This window comes from Antrostomus carolinensis, unplaced genomic scaffold, assembly GCF_000700745.2.
Source record: "Antrostomus carolinensis isolate BGI_N321 unplaced genomic scaffold, ASM70074v2 scaffold598, whole genome shotgun sequence".
Taxonomy (NCBI): domain Eukaryota; kingdom Metazoa; phylum Chordata; class Aves; order Caprimulgiformes; family Caprimulgidae; genus Antrostomus; species Antrostomus carolinensis.
In genome coordinates, this window is record NW_010330650.1 from 34,528 (window position 1) to 61,461 (window position 26,934).

The window sequence follows — 26,934 nt, forward strand, 5'->3', positions numbered from 1 at the left end:
TTGACAGCAGCACGGTTAAGTGCTGTCTGACTAAGGAAAAGAGCCCCCTTTCCTCTTCATTGCTTTCCAATAGATTGATTGTTTTTAAGGAGGTTGAGATTACTAACTTGTGTGTGCCTCACACTACCTACTATGCTTTTTCCTAGTCTAGCAATAAATTCAAGCAGGTAAAGAAACTGCTGCACTGTAAAAACTCATTTCACAAGGATGTCCGTAAAAGCATCTTAATTCAAAATGGATATACTTCAGGAAACTTGCAGGTGCCAAGAGAATTATCTATTTTATATTTCTTTCCTCAGAGGATTCTTTGGATTTCTACTATTCCCCACCAGCTCCACAGTAACTGTAGTTTTTCCTTGTCTTGTATCTAGCATCAACATTACTTCACCCTTCTGGCCACAGGCTATGAAATAAAGCTCTTTCCTGGACACTTCATTAATTGCAGGGGTTAATGTAGGGCAAAACCCTTTCCTTCTCTCAAGGGACATTCACCTCTCTATCCTCAGTAACACAGAGCTTAACTATTGTCATGAGTCTGACAAAGCACTTTAGGATGAGAAAACCTTATGGATGAACACCAAACTGGTTAATAAAAGTAATACCACAGACAGAAATATCAAGTACAGCAAAATGTAAAGTACAGCAATTCACATCCTTGCAGCAACTCATCTTCCAAGAGCTTAATGTAACCATCACAAAGATTAAGAAATAAGTTTTGGATTAATAATGAACTGAATGCCATGGTGACTTTTTTTTTTTTTTTTTTTTTTAAAAAGCAACACAAAGGATGTTTAGACCTGAGACTTTTGATTTGTACCTCTAACATTCAGTTTTTAATACTATTTATTTGTTATTTATTTGGTGATACAGTAGGTTGTCATAAACTTCAGAGTTGAAATACTTATAAAACATGTTTTCATCCATTTTGTGTTCTTTGCAGATTTGTGTAACCAGAATTTAAAGTAACTTGAAAAACGTGACTTCATTACAATAGATCTACATAACACATCAACTGGATGTAGTAATCATTAAAAAACCTACCAAAACCCACACATTTAAAACAATGTTGTTTTTTTTTTTAAAGAAAAGTCACCTACAGCTTTGTATTAGGATGCTGTCCAGAAGAATATAACAATAGCTTTTTAATCTCTTCTCTGTTTTGCAAGAACTCAATTTAAGATATCTACCCAGAAATTCATTGTAAGAAACTAATGCACAGAAAAGGAAAAAGTAAACGTTTAATGGGTCCTTGATTGACTGCATATGGCAATTTATGTTACTGAAAATCACTGCTGTAAGAAATTTTACTAGTTAGGACTTCGAGGAAGGAAAGAAAGAAGGCAGTTTTACTTCCAAAGGACTTTAAAAAGCATTTTGCAGTGTTGATAGCTTTTACAAACATCTGCTCTCATATAATACTACAATTCACTGCTGTTAAAAAGTATGTGAGAATTACATTCATAAATCCTTCTCTCTCACCTTCCCTATTCCTCCTACTCCCATATGCTTTACATTTCATTAAAGCATTTACCTGAATTGAACTTGGTACAAAAATTTAAAGCCCAGAGTAAAATACTTCCACAGATACAATGGGAAGGAAAAAAAAATATCCAATCAACAAACCACCAATCCTCTCCCATCCTCCCAAACAAACTAACATCTACAACAAGTAATTACTTACGAAACCCTGAAACTGAAAATTAAATGCTGTTTTTACTAATCAACTTCAACAAAACAAAGCAGAATTTTTTTTTAGACATTTCATATATAGACAAAAATGCAAGTAGACACTCATAGAAAGAATTCTGCAGCGTAAAAAGGCAAAAATGCCTGTAATTATTGATGTGTGCATATACACAGATGCTCATACACACATGTGAACATACAGACACAACAGGCAACAAAACCTGAACAGATCAGCTTAAATGAAGAATGATTTCTTGTTGCAATGTCCTATACAGTATTTTGCAGAAGATACCTTTAGTCTCCTTTGAGGTACAGCATCCCAATCTATAGACCTGAACCATCGATGTCTCTTCACATCATCTGCTCCATTCTTTAAAGAAAAAATAAAAAGAAATATTTAGTAAAATATATGTATGCTAAACCATGTATTTCATCATAAGAACTACAGTATCAAGGCAGACTAATAGTCTGTCTAACCTTTTTTCTTTTCTCATGTGATAATCATTATAAGATTCGGCATGATAAATTTGTATCATGTGTTATTTGTGTTATTCATATATTGTGTTATAAAACACAAGTCAGTGTTATTTCCCTAGCAGATCCTGAGTTTCAGCAATAAGATGCAAATTTATTTTTTGTTTTTTAGCAGCATTCTTCTGACACAAGGGAGATAAAGAATAGGCTTTAAAATACCCACAAAATCATTCACTGCAATTCCATTAACTTCTCTTTTCTCTGACATTTGGGAAAATGCCTCTTATTCAGATATACTTTCAAATTCTCTACACTAATAAAAAAAAAAACCTGACGGTTGCTGATGTCTTAAATAAAAATCATGTCTGGAAAGCACGCAGTTCTATCAAATACCACAGACATTTAGTGCTGACAACAAGAGGTTCTCAGTACTGTTACAAAAGTACATATACATATAACTATTTGTTTTCATTTTAGATATATGGTTAAAGGTGTATTTGTCTTGCAATGGTTATTCTCTCTGGGCTGACTGTTTTGATTATGACATAAAGAATGAAAATGTCTTTTTTTTAATTCCCTGCCCTAAGGATTAAGCTTGTTTCAAGCACAGACATTCTCAAGGCATTAAGCACTAGAGAAAACCAGGTGGTTCTCTGTCTCAGACATGATTACAGCACAGTTTTAATGCACAGCACCCAAGCTTGTACCACGTGCAGCTCCATGGAATGAAGCATACCACCCATTTGTTTTTTTTCAGATTTATATGGAGTGGGAATATCCATGCTCATATCCAAAGAGGCAGCAAGGAGAGTAATTTATCACCTAGTTCCCTCAAAAGCAGATCTAATTGAATGCTTCACCGGAAAATGCCCAATGGGATTTAAATCTTTGTAAGTCAACTATGTTTATGGAAAAGAATCAGACTCAGGACTGACCTACTGCCCCCACCCCATATCACACTTCTAGAACTGTTTTTGATTTCAACATTTTACCGAATCATAGGGAAAAACCTCAAAACAAATCAAAACCACAGACTGAAAAAAACCAAAAGCTAGTCAAACACATTTCCCAAACCCCATGTTTGAATAAACCAAGGGTTTTATTTGAGTTTTTTTTTTTTTTTGCTTTCCTTCAAAATGGTCAAAAGATAAAAGTTTTCACTGGGCAATAACTTTCTACATTTTCAGCTTATGAATGTTTGCTTTTAATCCTCTTGTTGCCCCCTAGAAAAAAAGACTGCAAAGAATTCTGAAGGATAAGAAAAACATTTATTTCCTAGCTTTTCTTACCAGTCAAAGTTTGTGCCATAAAAGGCTCTGAAAATAAACTTTGGACTGCAGGCTCTTTTATCAATATATGGAAGCAACCTGGATGACTGGGTATCTTTTACTTTCTTCACCTATGTGCACCATAAATTGTGCTTTGTGCAAAAAAGCAAACCTCTAACCTCTCCTGCTGAGGGAAATGGAAATTTTAGCTGTCTCTGAAGAAATAAGCTAATTCATGTATCTGCAACACTGTAATAACAATAACAATTCAATGAATATAAGATTAATTTACTCTGCCAGAAGGGTAAATTAACCTACACTGAGTTTTGTGTGGTGCTTTGGCTAGGCTGTTAAAGCACCTGAGTCAGTTCACATGCAGCTAATTTCTACCTGCACTACCAACCATAGCTACTGCACAGCTGCAGAATCAAATATGCTTGCAATACAGCTGTCATCATCTTGGCATTACAAGTAGTACAACATCAGGACATCTCACAGAATTCACAGGACTGCCTTGCATTCCTGTGAACACATATCTGACATATCACAGATATCAATGCATTTCTGAGATAGGCTGGAATGCTACCCGAGACACATGAGCACATTTTTGACTAGTAAGCTATTGTCTTCAGAGGTCTTGATGTCAGAAGAAAGGGTTAAAAGTTACACTCTCCAAACCGAGCAATTAGGCAGGCTTGTATAACTAAGGGAAGAGCACTCCTACCTCAGTCACCTCAAATCCTTGGAAGGTACCTAATCTTGAACAAAGACAGCCTAGAAATCTCCAAGATAAGAAAGCTGTAATTCCTACTTCATGGTTTCATGGTTGCCAACTTAGAAATATATATATATGATTGTGGAATAAAGCAAAGATAAGCAAGTGTGTGTCTTATAGCAACCTTAGGTAATTATAATACTAAAAAATCCCACCTCTAGGTGGAGATTTTATATGAAAATATAGGACCTCCCTAGTATAATGTAGGGCCACCCTAGTAAAATGAGTGAGATTATGCTCAAACTAACTTTTACACAAGTAACCAAACTATTTTCATGCAATTTCTTCTTTGTTACTGTTTTGTAAAAAAGGCCCTGTATGTTTCTGAGAGCTTTGCTGGCTGTTGTTAAATGCTCAGCACTCTATTCCGCAGACTAGCAATACAAACAAATCTCTCTACTCAGCCTGTGGATCGGCTTTATGCACACCAGTTGAACAACCCACATTTGGGACAACAGTCTGTTCAGAATAGGATAAATAATTCTTCTTGGTGGAAGACTATCTGACTGTGATTAATGAGCCCCACCACCAAACTATCAGGACAATAACCAAATATCATGGTACTACAACTACCCTTATATTCTTTGGAATAATTTGTAAACTTCAAGTTTGATTAGTACTCCTTCTGGGATTAAACAACTCCAAAGAAAGAATCAAAACAGCTGGCGTCTGTCCTACAGGACTTAACACCATGATTCTGGTCTAACGTAAGTAACCAGGTAGTTTGGTTGGGGTTTTTTGGGGTTTTTTTTGGTTTTTTGAGGTTGAAGGGTGAGGAGGGATGGGAAACTATCATGAAGGACAGCATTAATACAGCCAATAGGAGTATGATTTCCAGAAATACACAGTTAAAATTTGCATTTAGGATTGCACAACCAAAATAATGTATGGGAAAACATATCTCATTTTCATGCATATAAAAACAAAAGCCATAGAAGAGCCGTTCTACACCTTTCCTACAGAATCCTTTCAATCTTCTGCTATGTTCTGTTACACCTAATATTTTATACTGACCTTCATATTTCCTAATCGTCTTGTCCTGTCAACCACAAGAAGCTTCTTAATGAGGTCTCTGCAGTAAAGAAAACATGTTCTCTGTCAAACAAAAGTAATTTATATTTGACTGTGACACAAATGTTAACAGAATATGAGTATACTTCCCTTTGACTAGTAATACTGTGTATAATCTAGCCATTCATTTCCTTCATATTTTAGGACACTTAAAGAGTGAATAATAAAAAGGAGTAATCTGTTCTAAAAGGAGGTTGCAGAATTCTTGAAAGTTCCTTTTAGATTTTTTTCAAGAAACAAAGGAGAAAGGCTTTCTCTCCTTCCCAGCACCCTCAAGTAGAACTGTATCTTTGTATTTTAGTATTTTGCTGGGCATTCGAAATCTCAAAATGGATCTCAAACCTATTTTGTGGAACAGAACTCTAATGTATACAAATAAAATACAGATAAACCCACACCCTCAACTTTATAAATTGACATTTAAATTCTGTGCTAGCTAAATATTCAGAGAAACCATGGAACAGCTAGTCATCTGCTTAAAACTAGTAACATCTATAAGCTTTAATTTCATTGAAAATGAAAAGCCTCCCCTGAGATTCTAGTTCATTGAACAGTTCTACATAAAGCTAAATCAACTTTTAAAAAGATGAACATAAGTTTAGAGACATTAAAGATTTACATTTCAATACCAAAGTACTTTAAGTATTACACACCAAAAAACTCCAACATAAATCAAAGTGACCATTACAATTTATTGAATTAGCTTGAATACTTATGAGTTGAGAGAAAAATATGGCTTCACATTTCTATTTACTTTTTCTCTCAAAGATTATTTTGCTATTTATTTTTAGAATAATAGCATTCTGATCTCATTGCACAAAGTACCAATGACAGGAAAGAACAAAAGTTCAGCCATCGTTCTTGTTTCTACATCTTCAAATAGACCTGAGAGATGCAATACTGCATGAAATGCTGGGGATCTACAGAGTATGGCTAATTTCAATTTTTAACTTCGCAGAGGTTTAAAAAAAACCCTCCCAAACCAACAGCTTTATTTACAGAAAAGAATGCAAAAATATTAATAACAGACCTGCTTCTCTCCATGCCTAACTGTAACACCTACTATCCCAAAACAAAAACAGTATTCTGTCACTTATCCTTGAAATCACGAAAGCAATACACACAAAGAATATACAAACTGAGAGTGAACATGTTAGACTGCTTGAAAAGCTGTTGTGTTTGGTAAGGATATAGTTCTAAAATTCAACTGGAAAAATATTCAATTGCCAGATAAAAGGAGAATAAAAAAGTCAAGGTAGAAAGCAATTTTTAAACCTCTCATGATCATTCCAGCCAATCAAAGTTTGTATTAGATTAAATCATGTGACTGACTGCTTTTACAGTCACTTTCACAGAAATACGTCCTGGTTCTTTGCAGAGAAGTCTGTTCGTTATAGAGAAGGCTAGAGGAATGGTTATAACCGGACTTTAAAGTGGAAGTAGGACTGAAAAGAAATCCAGAAACCCAGAACTACATTCATAGGCTATATGACCAAAGATAAATCATGGAGTTTCCTGTTCCTATATAACCAGAAAAGATTAAAAGGATAGTTCCTGACTTGCTTCAAAAATTCATCTTAGAAAAGAACAGTTAAGGGATAAGCTCGCTCAGTGATACTGTGTTGTCACTGAAGATGAAAGCATTTGCTGCATTCAATAGAACAAATATCCATTAAATTGAAACAAGTAGTGCTCCTTTATTACATAGTTTTGACAGAGTAATTTTTAAATGATCATGTTAAAGTCCATCCAATAGATATGTTTCTGTATGTATCTGGGGAACAAAATTCTACATCAAGGTCTTTCCAGACCAGTAATCATTAAACTGCTGTAGCATTTATGTTTTGTTTGGTATTTTCCAAAACTGTCTTTGCAAAGAAAAGTTTACAAAAGCAAAAAAAGAAATATATAAAGAAGTAATTTATAAACTCATTAGTGGCCAAAGAAATAGGCGGAGCATAATAAATACTTATGTTTTATCAGAAATGAAATAACACAAAACTCTGCTGACAGTCTTATTTTGTAATTTCTCGTTGGTTAATTTATCATCATCATGGCAGAAGCTGCTCTTCAGAAGAGATCTGAACGAGTGGTCAGCTGTGTCAAGGACTTAATATACATAGGACAAAGGACTTGGAGAAAACATCTGATCAGATTGCAAGGCAGCTAACAAAAGGGACACAGTAGAGAGCAATGTAAAAAGATGCTAGCTCAGGCCAGAAGCAACAGCACTTAGACAAGACACACAGCAGTTATACAGCACAGTAAGAGACAGTGAACATCATGCAGCAGAAAGGAAAGCTAAAGTGGTCCAAATTCAAAAGGTAAAAAGTGCGGGAGGGTGATAGGCAGGTAGAAACGTGTCAACCAGTAAATTTATGCAGTACATCTAGGTAGAAAAGTTTTCTCAGAGTTCAAAAGATAATAGTTTTGCTGCCTAAGAGCAGAGAGGTTAAGTTGAACTGTTAGAAGCACTGTACAGCGCTAATACTTCAGACATAGCCCGGATGCAACAGAACCCAAGATAGTCTTAATCCCTGCTGAGATACCAAGAGGTAGGAAGAAGAGAGAGAAAGCAAATTGGATGAAACTAAAGTAAGAAGCAGACGGTCTTCTTAGGACAAAATAATCTTGGCACTTATTCTAAGCTAATGGTACAGAGATGTCAAAGACTATCCAGTTCTGCATATTGTCGTGAACGACAGACATGATGCTAGCAACGCTGCAGAAAGCAGGTGACATCATGCAAATGAATGAGATCACCCAAAACCAAGGTGTGAAAGGAGGAAAGCTCAATCTAGAAGGGATTGAGGGGATCCCATGAGATCCCTTGAAGGCAGGAGTGTAGTGGGAATGAGCTGCCAAGCACACACTTAAAGAACATCTGGACAAGAAAAGCTGAGAAAGTGCTGTATCAACAACTGCTGATTAATGTATCCTACAATTCATTGGCAGTCACATCTAGACTGAAGAGCAAAACCTGCATATACATGCTCACTACAATAACTATGAAACTTCTCATCAGGCAGCTTCTGGATAGCAGAAATCAGTGTTTGTCTGTGAATGCTGAGCACAAACAGAAGCTAACAGCATATCTACTTTGAAATGCTTTCACCATGTTAGATGAGTTGCTAGTGATTATCTAATTTGAGCTGTTCATTTTCTGGTCATGCTCTTTTACTTTAGTGCACACAATACTATGCAAGATACTCAGTTTTCTTCCTAAGGCAGACTGGGTTAGGAAGATCAGACAATGAGACTGCACTAAACTGGAAAAAGCATCAAGATAGTAAGGGAAAATTCTGTTGAGAACAGACAAAAATGTGTAACACTAATCAGCCTAAGGTGATGATGTCGATATGCTTGATTCAGTAAACCTGAATTAAATGGAAACTTAAAAAATCCTCCCAAAATGATTATTTTTGCAAGAAAATTCAGAAAAGTTCAGAGAAAGTTGGACAGATTTGCCGTACAACATTTTATCTATTTACCTGGTGGTGACAGAAAGCAAGTACCATCTCTAAGGTCACTTCTTCAAAACACCTTGAATGATTAGCCTAGGAATGTACAAATAACTTCCTATCCTCACTCACTCAATCTTCTCTGCTTATGAGGAAAAACTTCATGTTTAAAATGGCACTTCCTCTGTTCTAATGTTTACTAACAATTATTTAAATTATGGAATTCCTAAGTTTGGAAAAAAGAATTTTATCTGCAATATACCTGTAACAATTGCAAAATATTATGAATAAAACCCATAAATGCATACTGAACTGAGGCCCTGCTATCAGAAGTGGAAGTTGATTTTAACACAGGAACGTCTGAAATATCAGAGAGTTAATTCACATAGTTACTTTGAGAGTGATTTAACTGGTATGTACGCAGGCAAAGGAACAGTTTAGTGGTCACTTCCTGCTCTCCTAATTTTTACTCTTGTTTAAAATATTTCTCCTCATATTTCTCCTCTTTTCTTTCTTCCAGGCACCAACCTGGTACCAATGAGGTTCATACAAGGTGGAAAAGCATTTAATATTCCAAAATATGCAGAAATACAAAGAGAGGCAGATACAATTGCAAAATTGTATCTCTAGCTTGAAGTCTACCAAACACATGATTTTACTTGGACTGCAAGAGTAAAAGCAATCTAAAATATTTTCCAACATGGTGTTTTAGAAAATAAGAATCTGGTATCTGGTCTTCTATGAAGATACTTTAGAAACAGTGCTCAGGAGGTGTTTAGAATACAAAAGATAGTGTTGGGAATCATTAACTTACTTTACATATAAATCCAAATGCCTCGGGAAATCTATTTTGCCAGCAAGAATCTTCTGATATATGCCAAATGGATTGTCATCAAAAAATGGAGGAAACCTATTTTAATACAGAAAATTTTTAGAGGTCAGAAAATGAATTTCTAAAAATCTTATCATCAGTATCATGTTATAGTAATTCCCCTCAGAAATAATTTATTATATAGTTCTTTTTGGTAGGGCATCATCAATCAAACATTAATTTGAAGAATAACATAAGGCTGCTATTGCAAAACAGAAAATGTTTTTGTACACAAGACACTGAATACAGAATTAAAATTGAAGTATTACAAGAGCGTTTTTTTGTTACATTAATACAGTAAAAATACAAATTACAAAACAAATTTTCAGTGTTAAAGAATGCTTTGTCTTTATCTATAAAACCCAAGGATATACTTTCCAAAATGGCTTTACCGTATTTGATCTTGTCCTGTAGCTGCAGGCATAACCCTATTCTAGGTTTAGACTAGTTTCTGTCTAAAGTGTTAAAGGACTCTCATATGAACAGACTGTCCAGCTCAGTTATTTACTGGATTTGAATACAAGTCTATGTTTTCTTAGAGAAGGTTTGAAAGAGACAGATTGTTCAGAATCTGAAATTCTCTTCAAGTACAGATGTCTTTCTGCGTTGTACAGATCAAGTACTTATTTCATAATCTTCCCAAGATGATCAGCAAATCAAGATGCAATTTAAATTACACTTATTATTTTCTATAAAGTTCTTAACGAAGTTATGGGCTAACAGACTATTACTTGTCTTACAGCTACAGTAAGAATCGAGAGAGTTTTCTGTTGTGCTTCCTTTACTAGCATAATACATACCCTGATTACTGCTAGAGGCTCAGAGTATGGGGGCATCAGTACATTCGGTATAAACAGCTTAGCCCAAGTACCAACAGGTTTCAGAGTGGCAGTCAACTTTTTAGAGGTTCCCAGGGGAAACCTTTTAGAGGAATGGAACAACTAACTACTCATTCACTGATCTCGGTCCCACCTTGACTTCCGTATCATGACCAAAGCATCTCTCTATCCTTCTGTCTCAAAACCCCTACAGAACAGAAAAACAGGGATTTTGACTATCAACCACATTAATAACATCCAACCACTGTTACAGTCCAACATTCAAAATATTTTCACATCTCCTTAATGTTTTATAATTACTTTCTAAGATAACTTAACTGACTGCATACACACACAAATACAGTGCTGGTGGCTTTGGAAATCACTGGTAGCACAAACAAGGGTGAAAACAATGTTTAGACATTTCACATTCTTTCCTTAATTTTATGCTACTCAAACTAGTTTATTTCCCAACAAGTACTAAACATTATTTCCATTATATAACTGTTTTCAGAAGTACTAATTTCTTCATTATTCATCTGATGGTCCAGGGGATACTGTAAAATGCAGTCACAGATAAAACCAAATTCCATCAGAATAGTTAAGTAAAGCTGTCCGTATGCATAAAGTAAAAAAAAGTTATACTTCAAAGCACAGAAAAGCATGACTATCTAGTTAAGGAAAGACTGGAGAACATTTCTTGGTGTTGTTCAGAAAGCCGGAGTAATTTCATTGTGAAAAACTGAATAGTCTCAGTTTGAAAGAAACTGGAAAATAGAAGAATCTGAGGAAAAAATATTTGTGTGTTTATAAATTCCTGTTTTGACACTAAAGAACAAGGAAAACTTGATAGATATTTAATATGCATAAAATTTTCCCACACCAGAGAGACTATCATACAAAGTTTCTTTTTTAGTCAGGAAACATTATGTCCTTCACGTTCTCCAAGGCAAGTTGACAAACAGTATACTTAAATTTCCAATTTTGTATTTGTTATGATACATTAGCATCTATAAATGCATATAGCAATTAGAATGAGACTTTGTAGGTACCAGCTGCAGCAAGCAGATTGATATGAAATGCAGGGTTTTTTTCCTCCTGTACACTACTGAGGTATGAAATCAAGAAGAATAAGAAGTATGTGTAAGTTTTTACATATTAACACATATTTAAATTGCTCTTTGCACCTTAAAAATAAAAAAAATTAAAATGTCTAGAATTCTTGAGAAAAATTTAAATCACACTTGGCTATGTAATAATTTAATGGCAACACTGCCTAAAGTGCATTTGAACTGTATGCAAAATCTTCAACACAGCACAGATTTTAGACAAAACAACACAAGCATTATGCTGGAAGCTACCTAATAAATCAACAAAAAAACCCCCTTGAGTTTTAGACTGTCTTCACACCATAACACAAATACAAACAGCTGCCTTTTTCCACCAACTGAAAAGAAGCTAAAAAAAAAAAAAAAAAAGAAAAAACCAAAAAACTCTGTATATGAGACAACAGCTGCAAACCATTCCTTTTGCTAACTGATGCAAAACAATGGCACTGACAGTGGTCTCAGAGATAACAGATAGTTTTAGCACTGAAGAAGAGCAGTTGCAAAACCACAAGGGAAAACGTACAGGTCTGAGAATATGAAACCGCAGAGCAGGAGCCATTAGCCACCCAAAACAACAGACCAGCACATCACGTATGACCACCAAAGCAAAAACAGAAACCACCACAGAAACCTCATTAAATGGGAAAATTCAGTTAGCTACACATCTGATTAAAGTACAATTATGACCCAACATATCTAATGTTAAACAAGTATATTTTCCTCAATGGTAAATTGTAACAGAACACATTTACTCAAAATAAAAAGATCTTTCAACTCTTACTAATGATGGTTTGTTTAGCTTGTTCAGATTAACTCTATGAACTCCATATTACTAATGTGTTCTGCAAAGATTTTTTCTCATTCCTGGTTCCCCCTGTTCTTTCTTCTTCCTATATTTTACTATCTTAAACCTAAATGAGACGTTGTCTCAAATCTGGTATCTGCAGAACTAGAATTCCATGGGCCTCTAGAGATTAAGTTAGAGAAATAAGATGTTGCAGAACAGGAAAATGTGGTTTTGTTTGTTTTTAGAGAGACCATTTCCTTATGCACACATCTACCAATTCTTTTCCATTGCTTTTGGGGTTCAGAGAGAGTAACTTCAGGAAATAACTACCAAATGTCTTAAGTAATTTACTTGCAGACAATAACTTAGCCTTGAAGTCAGGTTTTGTTCACTTTCAAATAATTTTCATATTTCTTAAATCTTCTTTGAATTTCAAGGGATAAAGTTACTTAGGACTGTTTTTGCATTAAAAGCCTTGATAGTAAATATCAAGCCACATCTTGAGTTGAGTGAGAAAAAGTGTTTTAAAACACTACTGCCAACAACAGCAAAAAGCTGATGAAATGCTAAAAACATAGGTCCTACGTGACAACCTGCCCTCTTAACAAAATCACACACAAGCCACAATCCCTGCTCCCCTCAACTTCCCAAACCCCAGAACCTTAAAAATCCTAAGCAAGCAGCATCTATATACCCCCCCCCAAAAAAAAAACCCAAAACAAAACACAAAAAAAACCACCCCAAACCCCCTAAAACAAAACCTCCAAACAAAAAAACCCAAACTTGGGTGGAGTCCCTATCCCAGCTGTGGATATAGCTGTTGGACTTGGTAAAAAATAAAAAGAAGCATCCAAACATGAAGAACATGTCTACACAATTATTGTAGTAAAAACTTACAAAATCACTTGCAGCAGACAGCTGCTCTGTCAATCAGCCTGTATAAGACCTCAGTTGCCTTTTAGACACGTGTAATTTATCTCTGTTGGTTAAGAGACTCTATAGCCAAAGCATTTATATTAAGCCTGGGGAATACAGATCTCATCACTTGCATCAGACAGAGTCACAACACAGAAGATCCTACATAGAAATGATTGCACCTGCTCCCATTTTTTATGAAGAACATATAGCAGCCATACTTCAGCACACTGCAGTCTTGAGGTCTCACTGACTCCAGAGATGAGGTCTTGCTTGCCTATCACCTGTAGTGAGGATGTTAACTTTGGAAACCACATTTATATTGCTGTTCTAGTATGGAGAATCCCATCAACATATCTCTAAGGCACAGAAAGGAAAAACACCCAATATCCACCTACAGACCACACAGACCAAACAGAGAGTGGTCCCACCAAAACCTGTGGCAGGAAGGTAAATCACTCAGGCTACAGCTGGAAGACTTCAGCACCTATGCTCATGTTACAGCACTAGACACTTATCCACAGTCTTCCTGCTGTCTAGGACTAAGATTAGTGGCAACAAGGCTGCCGAAAATCTTTTGCTCCTTTCATCCCTCTGAGAAGGATTCCCTTGACCAACCCTTACAGAGAGCAGTGGAAGAAAAGTGGCCTCTGCACAGATCAGCCTACATAAAGAATGACTTTTTATTAGACCAGTCAGCCAAGCCTGCCTGGGTCAGTGGGGAAGCATTAGTACATTTTTATGCTTTTCCTGCCCTGAAATTGCCTTGAGAGTCAAAGGAAATGCATATGCAAGCCTTCAGGACATTAAGAAAGGCTGAAAGAGACAGGCTGAAAGAGACAGGCTGAAAGAGTTGGGGCTGTTCAGCCTGAAAAAGAGAAGGCTCCGGGGAGATCTCATAGCGGCCTTCCAGTACCTGAAGGGGGCCTACAAGAAAGCTGGGGAGGGACTTTTCGTTAGGGCAGTTAATGACAGAACTAGGGGGAATGGCTTTAAACTGAAAGAGGGCAGGTTTAGATTAGATATTAGGAAGAAGTTCTTTCCTGTGAGGGTGGTCAGACACTGGAACAGGTTGCCCAGAGAAGTTGTGGATGCCCCCTCCCTGGAAGTGTTTAAGACCAGGCTGGATGAGGCTTTGAGCAACCTGGTCTAGTGGAGGGTGTCCCTGCTGAAGGCGGGGGGATTGGAACTAGATGATCTTTGAGGTCTCTTCCAATCCAAACCATTCTATGATTCTATGATTCTAAGCAAGCTGTGGGCAGCAGCACTGTCCTGGGATAAAGTTTTGATGCTATTAGGTGGATTTCTTCACAGCAAACACACAATGCATAGGAACTCTGAAGTGATCAGAGGAACTCTATGCTCAGGCAATGTGATGAGATTGTCCAAACACCAGAAGAGCCACCTAAGTTACCCTGAACTGACAGTACTGTATACAGAAAAGGAAGAATAAATCCATGCAAGGATACTTTTGTTCTGACTACTCTATGGGGCTGCAGATCCAGAATGAAAGGCCACAGAGGCAACCCGATGCACAGAGTACACTGGGTCTGGTACTGAAAAGAAGTTCCAATGACTGTGAAACCAAAACTGATTACATACACCATGTTTCTTCTGAAGCTATGGAAGCCTTACTATCACCTGCATTTGTTCTACTGCACCAATCAAGGAAAAAATTTATGTCAAAATTCACGTTCTTTTTTTCTTTTCCAAGTACCTTCAAAAGATACAGCCATGACAAAGAACAAGGAAAAATATACAGATGTCTTGTTCAGTGCACAAATAGAATTTCACATTCTCCCTAAACCAGTTATTTATTTTACTGAAAATAGTATTTATTTTTTTGAAATCAGAGCAAATTAAACCAACTAATTTTATCTACTTAATATTTACAGTCAGAAACAGTTTATTATATTAATGCTAAAAAGTCCCTCTTCAGTTTGAATTTGTGTCTTTTGGAAACATCGCTTATCAAGCAAATTACAAAACATCAGAAGTAGTGTTTGAGGAAACCGATTTCCAAATAGACCTTTTAAGCTGTCCCCTGTTCTTTTTCTTTGGGTTAAAGAAAACCAGTGCTCAGAAGTAATACAAGCTGTACTAATACAAGTCTTCCTACTTGCCACTATGCATTTTTACAGACTAAAGCTCCTATTGCAAATACTATTTCACTATGCTAGAAATTAATTACACAAGTTTCAAAGACAACTTGTAGTCCTCTTCTACCCTGTCCACAGCAGGGGGGTTGGAACTAGATGATCTTTAAGGTCCTTTCCAACCCAAACCATTCTATGATTCTATAAATCTTCAGCCTTTTAAGGATTTTATGTATAAAAATCTAAACTTCAACAAAACCTGAATTTCCAGAACAGATAAGGAATACAACAGGGGTAAAAACATCTTAAGAAAAAAAACCACAACAAAACAGAACAAAACAAAACCCCAAACCCCACAACAAACAAAAAATCCTAACCCTCCCCCATATCAACAGTGATATATGTTCTTCTGTAAAAATTCCCAATTCCTTTCTTAAGAGGCAGAAAAGAAACTGTTATATTAATAATAAATTTAGCCCAAATTTGCTACTGTGAATATCGTAAACAGAACTAGTAAAGAATTCTGTATTACATAACACTGCTATATCTGATATAGTAACCATTATCACTTACCCTGACAACATCTCAAATATAAGAATTCCAAGGGCCCACCAATCCACAGCTCTTCCATGGCCTTTGCTTTGTATAACTTCTGGTGCAAGGTACTCAGGAGTGCCACAGAGCGTCCATGTCCTGTGAGGAAAGAAGAAAAAAAAAAAAAAACAACAAAAAACCCAAACCAGACACAAAAACAAACACCAGACTGAACTATAATTTGAAACAAAGAATATTATGAAACCATTTCTTTCAGAAATGTAAACTCTTCTTTATAAAAATACCAATGTAGAATTTGCCTGGCTTCATTACCTTGACTTATGTTTAAATACATGCTATAGAAAAAAAAAAAAAAAAAAAGTGCTTTAATTCCTAATAAATTACACTTCCCTGAAAGCAAATCAGAAGATGAAACTTTGAAAAAGTTTTCACCAGTTCAAGAGAGGATGAAGTAACTGCACAGAACAAGAAAGAAAAAAGCGTACTGCACTTTAAGAAGAGTTCTGGTAAGATATGACAAAGAATATAGTAACAAAATTAATTTTTAACTGCACACATTTTCTAACTTGCAGTTAAAGAAACTCTAAATGTTTTATTTGTGAGTGCAGGAAGAACCTTCTCCAATCAAACTGGTAATATGGTCCTGAACAAGTGCTTTAAGATGAACAGCAATCACCTACTGAAGAATACCTACTCCTTTCAACTTCTAGTTTTTCCTACCACTATTCTGCTTAACAAACCTTCTTTTTCCTAACCATAAACTGATATCCAAAATATGCACCTCATAGAAATTCAGACTATCAATTTATTTTTTTATATTTTTTTAGATTAAATAATACATTTTTCTGAGATTATAGAATTATTTTACACACAGCTTTTGCGTGTTTTTTTCTTGTTTTCCTTTTGTTTGTTTGTTTTTTTTTAAACCTTAGCCTTCATTCATAAAAATACTTCAGATCAAGGAAGAAGAGCTCTGCAGTCTGTCAAGACTTTAAATGAAGATTTATCATGCAGTGAGTTTAACTTCTTTAAGCTTGATTTTAATATGGTAAAAGCTAAATTACTCCAGCTAAACTGTTAGAACGTTAGACACACTATGCACCCATGTGTTATGTGATTCGTGTAACTACATTAACTATCGTAAAGAATACATCTTTATTTTTACCATAAAAGCATGGCATAATTTTTATTGCTAGAAAATATAGTAACTCATTTTCCAAATCAAGCACAGAAAAGAAAATTCTTCCATACAGCACTGTTTTATGTACTACTGCCATCTAGCAGTTGTCTAGATGAGGACTAGGTAATTTAAAACAGCAAAGCTTTGTTGGCTTTTGAAAAAAATACAATCCATCATAGGAATTTTTATTCATATGGATTTAGTCAGCTCTGCAAATGAAGCAGCTGCCAATTTTAATGTATTTGGGAAGAAGGGCTTTAAAAGTAAAGCAGACAGGGCAGGTACATTCATTTTAATAGACAAGCCAGATGGTCTGCAGGACAATGCCCCACAACAGTCATCCTTTCCTCCCCCAAAGCTGCCAACATTATGAATACACAAATTCAGCAAAGACTCAGTCTTTGGTGGTTTTAATCTCTTATCAAGGTCCTTTAGATTAATAAATAATTAAAGAAAAATCAGCCTAACATTTAACCACGACTTCCAGGACCCACATAATTTGCTGCTGACAGTGTAACTAGAATGACCCTCAATTACCATATAGGTTAATAAAAAGATATTTTTTCCTTGTGCAAATGGAAAACCACAAAATAAGGAAAGGCTAACATGACTTGAATTCCCCTAGTTGCATTAGGAAATAAAATCTATTACTACCAGCAGGTCATCTACTTCCCTTAACTTCAATCAAGAAATTTATGTTTACTAAATAAACAAAAACTTGGAGGAAGCTCAAATTCCTTGTCAAGCTGTGCCATAAGATCATGATTTGTATTTCCTCTTTTGCTGGTCATGAAACAAAATATTTAATATTTTGAAAAACACAAAGTAAATTATATAAAAAGATCAAGTCGTCTTAAGTATCTATTTCATCATTACTATTGCATGACTGTTGCACGTGCATCTGAAAATCCAGATTATCCTTTTGAAGAAAAATTTTAAAGCAGAAATAGACTGTTTCCTTCAAACTGCTACAAAAAGTCCACTACTCTAGTTTTTAAAGATAAAAACTGAAATACAGGTAAGCAATAGCTGATAAGGTTGAATATGTAACTTTAAAACACAAAAATAAAACAATCTACTCTGGTCATAAAGTTAACCTCCAAAATAATATTTGCAGGACTTGTTAATATTGTTATTGGAAGAAGTTAAGTCTTGATGGTTAACATATTTTAGCATTTAACACCATTCAGCATGCACCTCTGTAGTCCAACTGGCTTCTCAAATATGAGCCAGATATTAACAACAATGCCCTTTTCAGTATTCTCTTCTGGAAGTTTCTCCATAATTATATTCAATGGAGATTGCTTTGTTTCCACCCCACAAAAGTTTGTTCTGCAAGACCTTCTTGGTTCTACAGTGACAAACAATACACTTTGCAAACAAGACTTGCTGTTTCTTCTTTAGTTTTTTTCTCTTTAATCAACTCTGCAGAACAGTCATGAGGTACATCCAGCTTAAGTAACAATCTTTAATGTTAAACACTTCTCAAGTTTCTAGTAAGACTTTCATAGTTTAAAATTATTTATTATTTGTGAGGGGAATAGAAACTGAACAAACTAAAATTATCAGTGAATAACATTCCTCAAAAAAAAAAAAGTAAGAAAGTCCTAACTTCACCTAAAACTTTCATAAAATTCTGAGTGAAACCTGTGCATAAAAAATATTAAATTCTATTAACTTTAGTGTTGTGTTTCTCTGAAAGAACACAAGAATTTGAAAAAGAACCCCAAACAGATAACAAAAAACAAGTGAGAAAGATCAGAGACATGTTTAAAGGATATACTACACCCAAAAAGTACTTTCTTTTTCCAGAAAAAGAAAGGTCTAAAAATGTAATGGCTATTAAGTTCAAAATAAATCCTTTCTATATCCTTCAGGTAACAATCATTTACAAACACCTCCTTCTCCATCTTTCTTCTTGACATTGCCCTTTTTTCAAAGTAGTGGCACATCTATTTTATGTAAAAGTACAAGAAACTGAAAAGGTTATTAAGCTGTCTGTTAAGCAACATCAGGGTGGAAAAGAGAAGAAATAAACAGCAGCTGAGGCAAAGACACACTGTTTTCAAGAAAAAAATAGAATTTTTAAAAGTACACTATCACTGAAAAGGGAGGAACAAGGATAAACAGAAGGACATATCAACAAAGAACAGAAGGAGACAAGAAAACCTCCTCTCTTTCATTTTTCTCTAGAAAAATAAGTATCAGTCTAGCCCTTTAGAAAATGTACTAATAAGAAGGTAAATGTGCAGGCTGCTTCCCACAGAGGGAACATGAGCTATGAGACAGCCACTCTCTCTAAAGAGCAACTTAACTGTAGACAGACATGGTGAACACTTCACGCTTTCACACATGGTAACAGGAAGAAAGGAAAATGTGTACAGAAAAAAATCTCAATTAAGCAACTACAGAATCATTCACAGGAAGTTATTAGGTATCAAGAATTTGTAATTGCATTGAAAGTCTTTTGCAGACCCTGTTTTATTTTATATATGATGTCTTCTCTTCTCTAGGAATACATCTGTGAGTCCTAAGCAGCAGGATTCCTCACAGCTGTTTGAAAAACTTATATACTTTATGTTTTATTTTTGCAATTCATAGACACTATATATGTATACATATATACACATGCTCACATACATACACGTAATGTTCATGTGTACAAATAGTTGCCATGCATAAAAATGACAAAACATCTCCTATACTTTTCATCAAAGAGTCTATGAAACAAAATAACCTATTGGAGTGCACGAGTTGATAAATTGCTGACAACTGTATTTTTACTGTGACAAAAATGACATTGTGAAAATAACTACAGCCAGTGGGGAGAATATTAAGTAGTTCTGGAAAAAAAAACCAAACCAAAACAAAAAAAAACCCCTCAAAAACCAAACCAGACTTGCATAGGTACCTGTGCTCTAAACTATAGTCTTTGCTCCTTCCAACTTTATGTTCTGTATTTACATTACCTGTTGTACATTTATAGGTAAATCAGCTACAAATATAAAACTACCATAGCATTCTATGATTCAGTTTGACAAACTGATCAACTTCACTGCCCCCTCAGCAACATGGGATGCAAACAGGCCATTAAAAACAGTAGTGATTAATTGTTTTGATGTCTTAAAATGTATTTGAACAAATTTACTGTTATAGCTTCATCTTTCAGATTGAAAAATACACTCTGATGTGAACTATCATCTTATTTAATGAAGGGTTACTTCTGCTGTGCCTTAAACTCATAGAAATCCAAATTAAGAATAACCACTAAGTGGCAGTATCTACATGTAAAAAGGAAGCAGTTAAGTTTAAAGACACTAGAAGATCAGATATAAGGCTGACAGTATTGTAAAAGTTACAGTTAAATAAATCACTTCTGCTGAAGCTGGGCTTATTGCTTCTCTCTAGATTTTGCAGTTTTGTTTTAGCAACAGGTTAGTGAAAACAGTATATAGTTTTCAAATGTTATTCCCACATTTCAAAAATCTCTCTAAAGGAAAGCAGAAGGAAACATGAGTTACAAAACATTTAGCAATTCAATGTGTACGGAGGATTGATGTGCTTTTTAAATACACTGGTATACATATCTCAATATTTGCTCATATTACTTCACTGAATTCCCTTTTTACAAGATGACTGCCAAAAACTTAAATATACAAAACTATTCATATAAAAATACTTTTCTACAGTATATTGCTTCTAGTTATACCTAAGGTGTAATACTAGTTTCCATGCAGCCATTTTAAGATGATAATTTCCCTCATATTAAGGGATTTGACATGTGTGAACCACACAGAATATCAGGTGAAATGCAGAGCTCTGATATCAAACCATTTTTCTTCCAACTGTTTAACATGCAAAATGTAATTACCATAACAAAACCCTACTTACCTATCCACCAGTTTTTTAGCAAATCCAAAATCAGTAAGCTTGATATGTCCTTCTTTGTCTAGTAATATATTTTCAGGTTTTAAGTCTCTGTAAACTATTTCTTTGGAGTGCAGGTATTCTATTGCACAAATAATTTCTGTAGAGTAAAAGAGTCCTGTGCTGTTGTTGAAACGCCCCATGTTGCGCAGGTAGCTAAAAAGTTCTCCTCCTGGCACGTACTCCATTAGCATATATAAAAAACGTTCATCATGGTTGGTCCAAAATCTGCAATAAAAATATTATTTTCTTGAAAAAAAACAAGTTATCTCTCTGATTTGCTTTAGAAGTAAATTGCTCTGAAATGACCTCTGTTGCCCCGACTATGTACGTAATTAATTTATGGGTCCTATTCTGTAAATACTAAAACCCAAAGAATCTAGCAGGATTATGCAACAGACATTCAAGTAGCTGTCTTACCCTGAAAAGTAACACAGATAGTTCAGGATGCACACAGCACAGGCCAAGAAATAAAATCTGACAGACTCTGTTACATTCTACAAAACAGGTCTCTGCCAAGCACCTAATAACTGACTTAGTATACTGCCAGTCTGCTAAGATCAGACAATTCTTACATATCTAACATTTTATTTCATCAAATATTGCCAAAGTGATAGGAGGTGAGCAGAGTCTTTTGTAAAGCATCTTTTGTAAAGATGCTTATGACAGTACGTTCAAAAACAGGACAGCAGAGGGTTCTTTTTCCCCTCTCCTATCCCTTCCTACCCAGAAATATACAACCCCAACTAAAGCATCAGATCACAATGCTTGCTCTTCTGTGGTATCTTTAACAAAAGCAATAGAAAAGCAAAAATGACAGAAAACCAAGATTTATTTCTGTACCTCAGAATTAATCTAATGATAAGTACTTTCCCTTCCTCGGACTGCTGCCTTCAATTGAAGAACTGTTACTGTGGTACATTCATTACTAGACTGCAGTAAAAAGCAGCTAAGGAAGAAAGAAAATCTTCCATGTGGTTTTCAAACGCTTCATTACAGAATAAAGGAATCTTCTCTTCCACATTCCCCAAACTAAGCTGTTTTTCTTTCTACCCACATTAAACAACTCACACACCACACACCCAAATGCAGCTCAAGAGTTAAAAAGAAAATAAGTATCTGGTAACATCTTGAAGAATATTCTACCAATTTAAAACAACCAGCTATCCCTATTGCTACAATAATAGATAAAGGACACTGTATCCCTACATCCCTACCTACTTTATTGATACAAGAACAAAAGTTACTTTAGCTTCTAGTAACTGCTTCTGCAGTATTCAAAGAGTGGAATGATCAAATATGTTTTTCTTTGGGTTTTTTTTTGTTTGGTTGGTTGGTTTTTGTCAGTGTTTTTGGTTTTTCTGCGAGTTGTTTCCCCCCCGCCCCCCCTTCATTAGCTGCTTCCTAACCAAGGCATAGACAAGCAGAGTAAACTGAGCTCCCAAACCCATGACTGACTTTTGCCCAGTAAGATTTTCTTTCTTGGTACCGGCACTGAGGCAACCAAGAAAACGAGACAGGCTATCAGCCATCAGCAACAGCTCCTCCATTCCTCCAAAGTGATGAAGAAAGCAGAGGCCAGGCTTGCCTTTTGCTTTTATGGTACTACTTCCCTTTCCCTATCCCAAAGTCGCCATCATTAACTGGCTATTGATGATGTTCACAGTATCTTTACTGACTATGTAAAAACACTCTTGAGATGTATTTTAAGTAGTTAGGCAAAGCTGCACCTACAATAAACGAAGAGGAACAGGAATGGGCAAAACAAAGCAAACCATATATTTTAAAAAACACATACAGGGGAGAGAAAGGCAAAATCTGACAAAGGATACAGAGGAAAAAAATGGAAGACCTAGACCATTAAAACACATTATTTTTCCTGGAATTAATTTATGCAAGAACTTACTTTTAAAGGTTTGTCTACCCACAGAAAAATTGATACATTATTTGGTATAAATGAAAAATAGCAAAATAAAGAACCTGAGTATTTGCAATACAGATTGCTTTAAATCATATTTTGATTCAAAAAAAAGGAAAATATCTCAGAAGCTGTGATTAGAATAATATGCACGGTGTCATGTAACTTTACAATTCAGTTGTAATGGACAACTCTTACAGACAAATAAACTATTTTAACATATAGGAATATCAGACAGTTGACTTTTATTAATTCTTTTTCTCTTGGAAAAAAAAAAAAAAATCAAAGACATGTCAAAATCACAGCATAATATGAACTGCTGCAGCTGCAAGGGTATGATATGTCACTCAAGCATGTCAGTAAATATTTCCTAGGAGTCCCTGCTGACCAAACAAAAGCACCAAACAAGCATTTCCAAAAAAACAGTTTAAGAAATAAGTAGATAAACAACTTCAGCATCTACAGAAAAACAGGACCTCCCTATATGCAGGAAAGACATTTCTCAAAAGCAACAGGAAAATGAAAAAAAAAAATCTTATATGAAAGTCTTTATATATAGGAAGGATAACACCAGAAATAACTTAGGTGCAGCATTATTTCATCATAAAGTGCTAAAAATGCAGTATTACGCTGCACTAACACATATTCCTTGTTTTGCATCCAGAGGAAGATAACTATCCATGTTTAAGATGGTGATGCTAATTGAAAATATAAAAACCAGACCACGCAGATAACACAGTTCAAAGGCATTGAAGCAGAACTATATAGAAATTTTTTTCCACTTTTTGTTGATCAATTATAGCCAAAGAATTAACGGAAAAAAAATATGTACTGGGCAGGGGAGGCAGCAGCTGAAAAAAGCTGTTTAGCCACACAAAAAGCTGCAGAACCTAAAGCACACAAATATTAACACAACTTAAAATTTAACTACCTCATTTCAGCTAGGTTGCTTTGAGTCTCCTTTGCCAAGGGACAAAGGCATCACATGAACAATTACAGGAGCATAGCTGATGTAGCATCTCCTTGAACAGGTCAACAGAAAAGGCAGAGAGCTAGAAGACACAAAGAATGTTTGCACTGCACACAACTGAACTTCCATTTGAATTGTGTCCTTCCTTTGGCAATTTAAGAAACCTGACATTTGGGAAATAAGGCACGAATTAAATCCAAGACAACTTATCAGTTTGGACTTTTGATCACTCTGTATGGACACAAACCCTCACATCCCTGTTTCTGACTTCTCAAGTTTCTCTATTCCCACATTCGCTTCAGTGTTTCAGATGCACAGACATACTGGGTTGGTTTTTTTGTTTGTTTGTTGGGTTTGGTAGTTTGATTTTTTGTGTGTTGTTTTGTGTGTTTTGTTGTTTTTTGGGGTTTTTTAAAAAAGAATTTATGTATGTACATAGATATACATGTTCCCCCTGTTCCATCCATATCTTAATCAGTATAACCAGATGTACTCAGTCTCTCCATCTAGCTTTCCTACATGCATCTCAAACTCCACATATCCCAGAACTCATCCTACTGACACTATGCCACACACAGGATTTCTGAACAGTTGCTGGAAACTAAGAGCATCATGATGCTGGAAAACGCAACAGCACACCAGAGAAAAAGCCTCCTCCTGCATGGCTCTTTCCACCTTTCGGATGACTACCGTGCTTCTGCCTCTTCTTTTTTTCTCTGATACTTTCTTAGCCCTGGGAAGAGGCTGCGCTCCCTGCAGCTAGAGGCTGACTAAAGCTAATTTTGTATAATTTTATGTAAAACTGATTAAGGCAGGTAAACGCAAAACAAATCTTGGTCAATGGCCCTGTATCCATGCACGAGAAAATATAAAAGGAAATTAACTGTGCAGTTACCCAGAAGTTTAGTTATCCTATTAATAGATATGGATTCATACACAGAAGGCATTGTGGTGCTATGATTTTTTTATAAAAGTATGACGCCTTCTCTCCTCATTGGGACCATTAGAATAACCACAATTCCACTAAAAAAAGTATTCTTCATGAACCGTGTTTAAATCATGTTTCTCAATAGGTTTCACCACTTAACCTCAAATTGAACAGCAAAGCCCAAGAAGTGCTGCAGTCATTTAAACTCTTTAAAAACGAAGTTTACAAACGTAAAGTTCACAAAAGTTTTCAAAAAGGAGAAACCTAAATCTAATTATATCTTTATCTAGATATCTACAGGACTTATATATGTAGAAATAGTTATTTTCTCGCCATAGTTACATTATTACTTAAATGTTTAATTTATGCATCTTGATTTTAAATTCTTGATTCTTCTATAATAATTGTTTTAGTCTTAAATCTATTTTAGTCTAGATTACATAATAGAAGTTAAATGCTTGGTGTTGGTTAAGTACATAAGAACTTGCTATGAGACTCTGGAATACTTTAATTGCAATTTATATATGAGTTAAATGAATTTTAAAAATACAACTTACAATCTGATCAAAAAGGGGTGGTTGACTTCTTTCAAGACTGACTTTTCATTGTGCACATGTTGCTCTTGCTTCAGCCGAATGACATCAGGAATGCTCATTACTTTCAGTGCAAAGTAACGTTTGGCCATTTTTTCCTTCACCAGATGAACACGCCCAAAGGTACCTGTGCCTGAAAAGTCAAAGAGATGTTGACTTATTGGGAAAAAAAAAAGTTTAATTTACTAAATTAAAAACCTACAGGAACTCAGTTTCTGGTTTGGGTTTCTTTTTCCTCATCAATATAACAGTATTGCATTTTTTACCTGTTTTGACACAATTTTTTCCTTGGGATTTCTCAATTTTTAGTGATAACGATATAATAAAAATAATGGTATTGTGATACTGCCACTCTTTGGATAGATACTGGAAGCATTTATTGCAAAGAAGAGAAGTGGTCCTGAGAAAGGGTAAGGGAGATGTAAAAAACAAAAATAAGTAAGCAAGATTCAGATGTAACCAATATAAATGAAACAAGCAAAACTGTTCTCAAGTGGAGAAGAAAGGCTGGGAAGTAGTCTTAAATTTCAGACATCAGTTTTAATTCCTCAGGTGAGGAGGGATGGGATAAACTCAAAAGTAGCACCCAGCATATTATATCTACAGTGTGTGTCATAAAAGAAAAAAAAATCATCACTGACCAAGAATGTAATGTTCAATTGTAATCGATCTAATAATTCCTCAACTGAAAAAAAAAAACTACTTAACTTTCCAAATATTAATTCTTAAAACAAGGTAGCTAAGAATCAATCAAAGTTTAAAATGCAGGAACTCATAACATGAAGAGTACAGAGCCAACAAAAAAAGATGACAACAACAACAAAAATTTCAGAATATTCATCTATCAAGGTTCAATGACTCAGAACAGCCGTCTGCAGTTATTCAGGTGAGGAGATTATTCCCTTAAATATGCACAGAGAGGTGAAGCGACTCAGTAGGATAAGGAAGTTGCTCACCCTTCTAAACACAAATTAAAAAAAACACTTATAGTGCTGCATTGTTATATTACACAGAAACAGGAGATTTTAGGCATCCTTTTTTTGTAGTTAATGTATTCCTTTTTCAGTTCACTCTAAAATATAAAAGGAAAATAAAAACATGTTGTCTTTTAAATAATACATTATGCATTTCCCTGTTCAATACAGTAGTCATTAAAGTTCCATTTAAGTGCATTGCACTCAAGACAATTACACAGAACTGGATGGAGTATTTATTTTGGTTTGAAAAGAAAGTTAAAACTAGCACATTTAGCCACATTGCTATTTGTACCGCTGCACAGCATTATACATTTGAAGATGAACACACACTTCAGTTTGTTGGGTGGTTGCTCATTGTTTTTTTGCTCATTAAACAAAGTGATGAAGGTTCCATTAGAACAGTACAACAGATATTTTTAATCCTATTCTCTGACAGAAATATGTGCTACTATAAAGGATGCTTGGCATTCAAACCCATTGCCTAACTTGTAAAAGGTCATTCTCTTGTTGAGAAATGCCTTCCAAAAAAGCAAAAATCTTACACTTAAAATCTTA

At 35.1% G+C, this 26,934-nt stretch overlaps 1 protein-coding gene across 1 annotated transcript in view; it reads right to left on the reverse strand.

Annotated features, from left to right (window-relative positions):
* PRKX (protein kinase cAMP-dependent X-linked catalytic subunit) overlaps positions 1 to 25,530 on the reverse strand; it is a 27,050-nt gene extending 1,520 nt beyond the window's left edge. Inside the window, exons 1-6 of the mRNA XM_010172949.2 lie at positions 25,367 to 25,530; positions 20,958 to 21,221; positions 15,905 to 16,024; positions 9,550 to 9,645; positions 5,218 to 5,275; positions 1,979 to 2,056 (exon numbers count right to left, since the gene is read on the reverse strand). Coding sequence (XP_010171251.2) covers positions 1,979 to 2,056; positions 5,218 to 5,275; positions 9,550 to 9,645; positions 15,905 to 16,024; positions 20,958 to 21,221; positions 25,367 to 25,494 — 744 coding nt within the window. The 5' untranslated portion in view covers positions 25,495 to 25,530. The remainder of the gene's footprint in view (positions 1 to 1,978; positions 2,057 to 5,217; positions 5,276 to 9,549; positions 9,646 to 15,904; positions 16,025 to 20,957; positions 21,222 to 25,366) is intronic.
* Between the last annotated feature and the right edge of the window lie 1,404 nt (positions 25,531 to 26,934).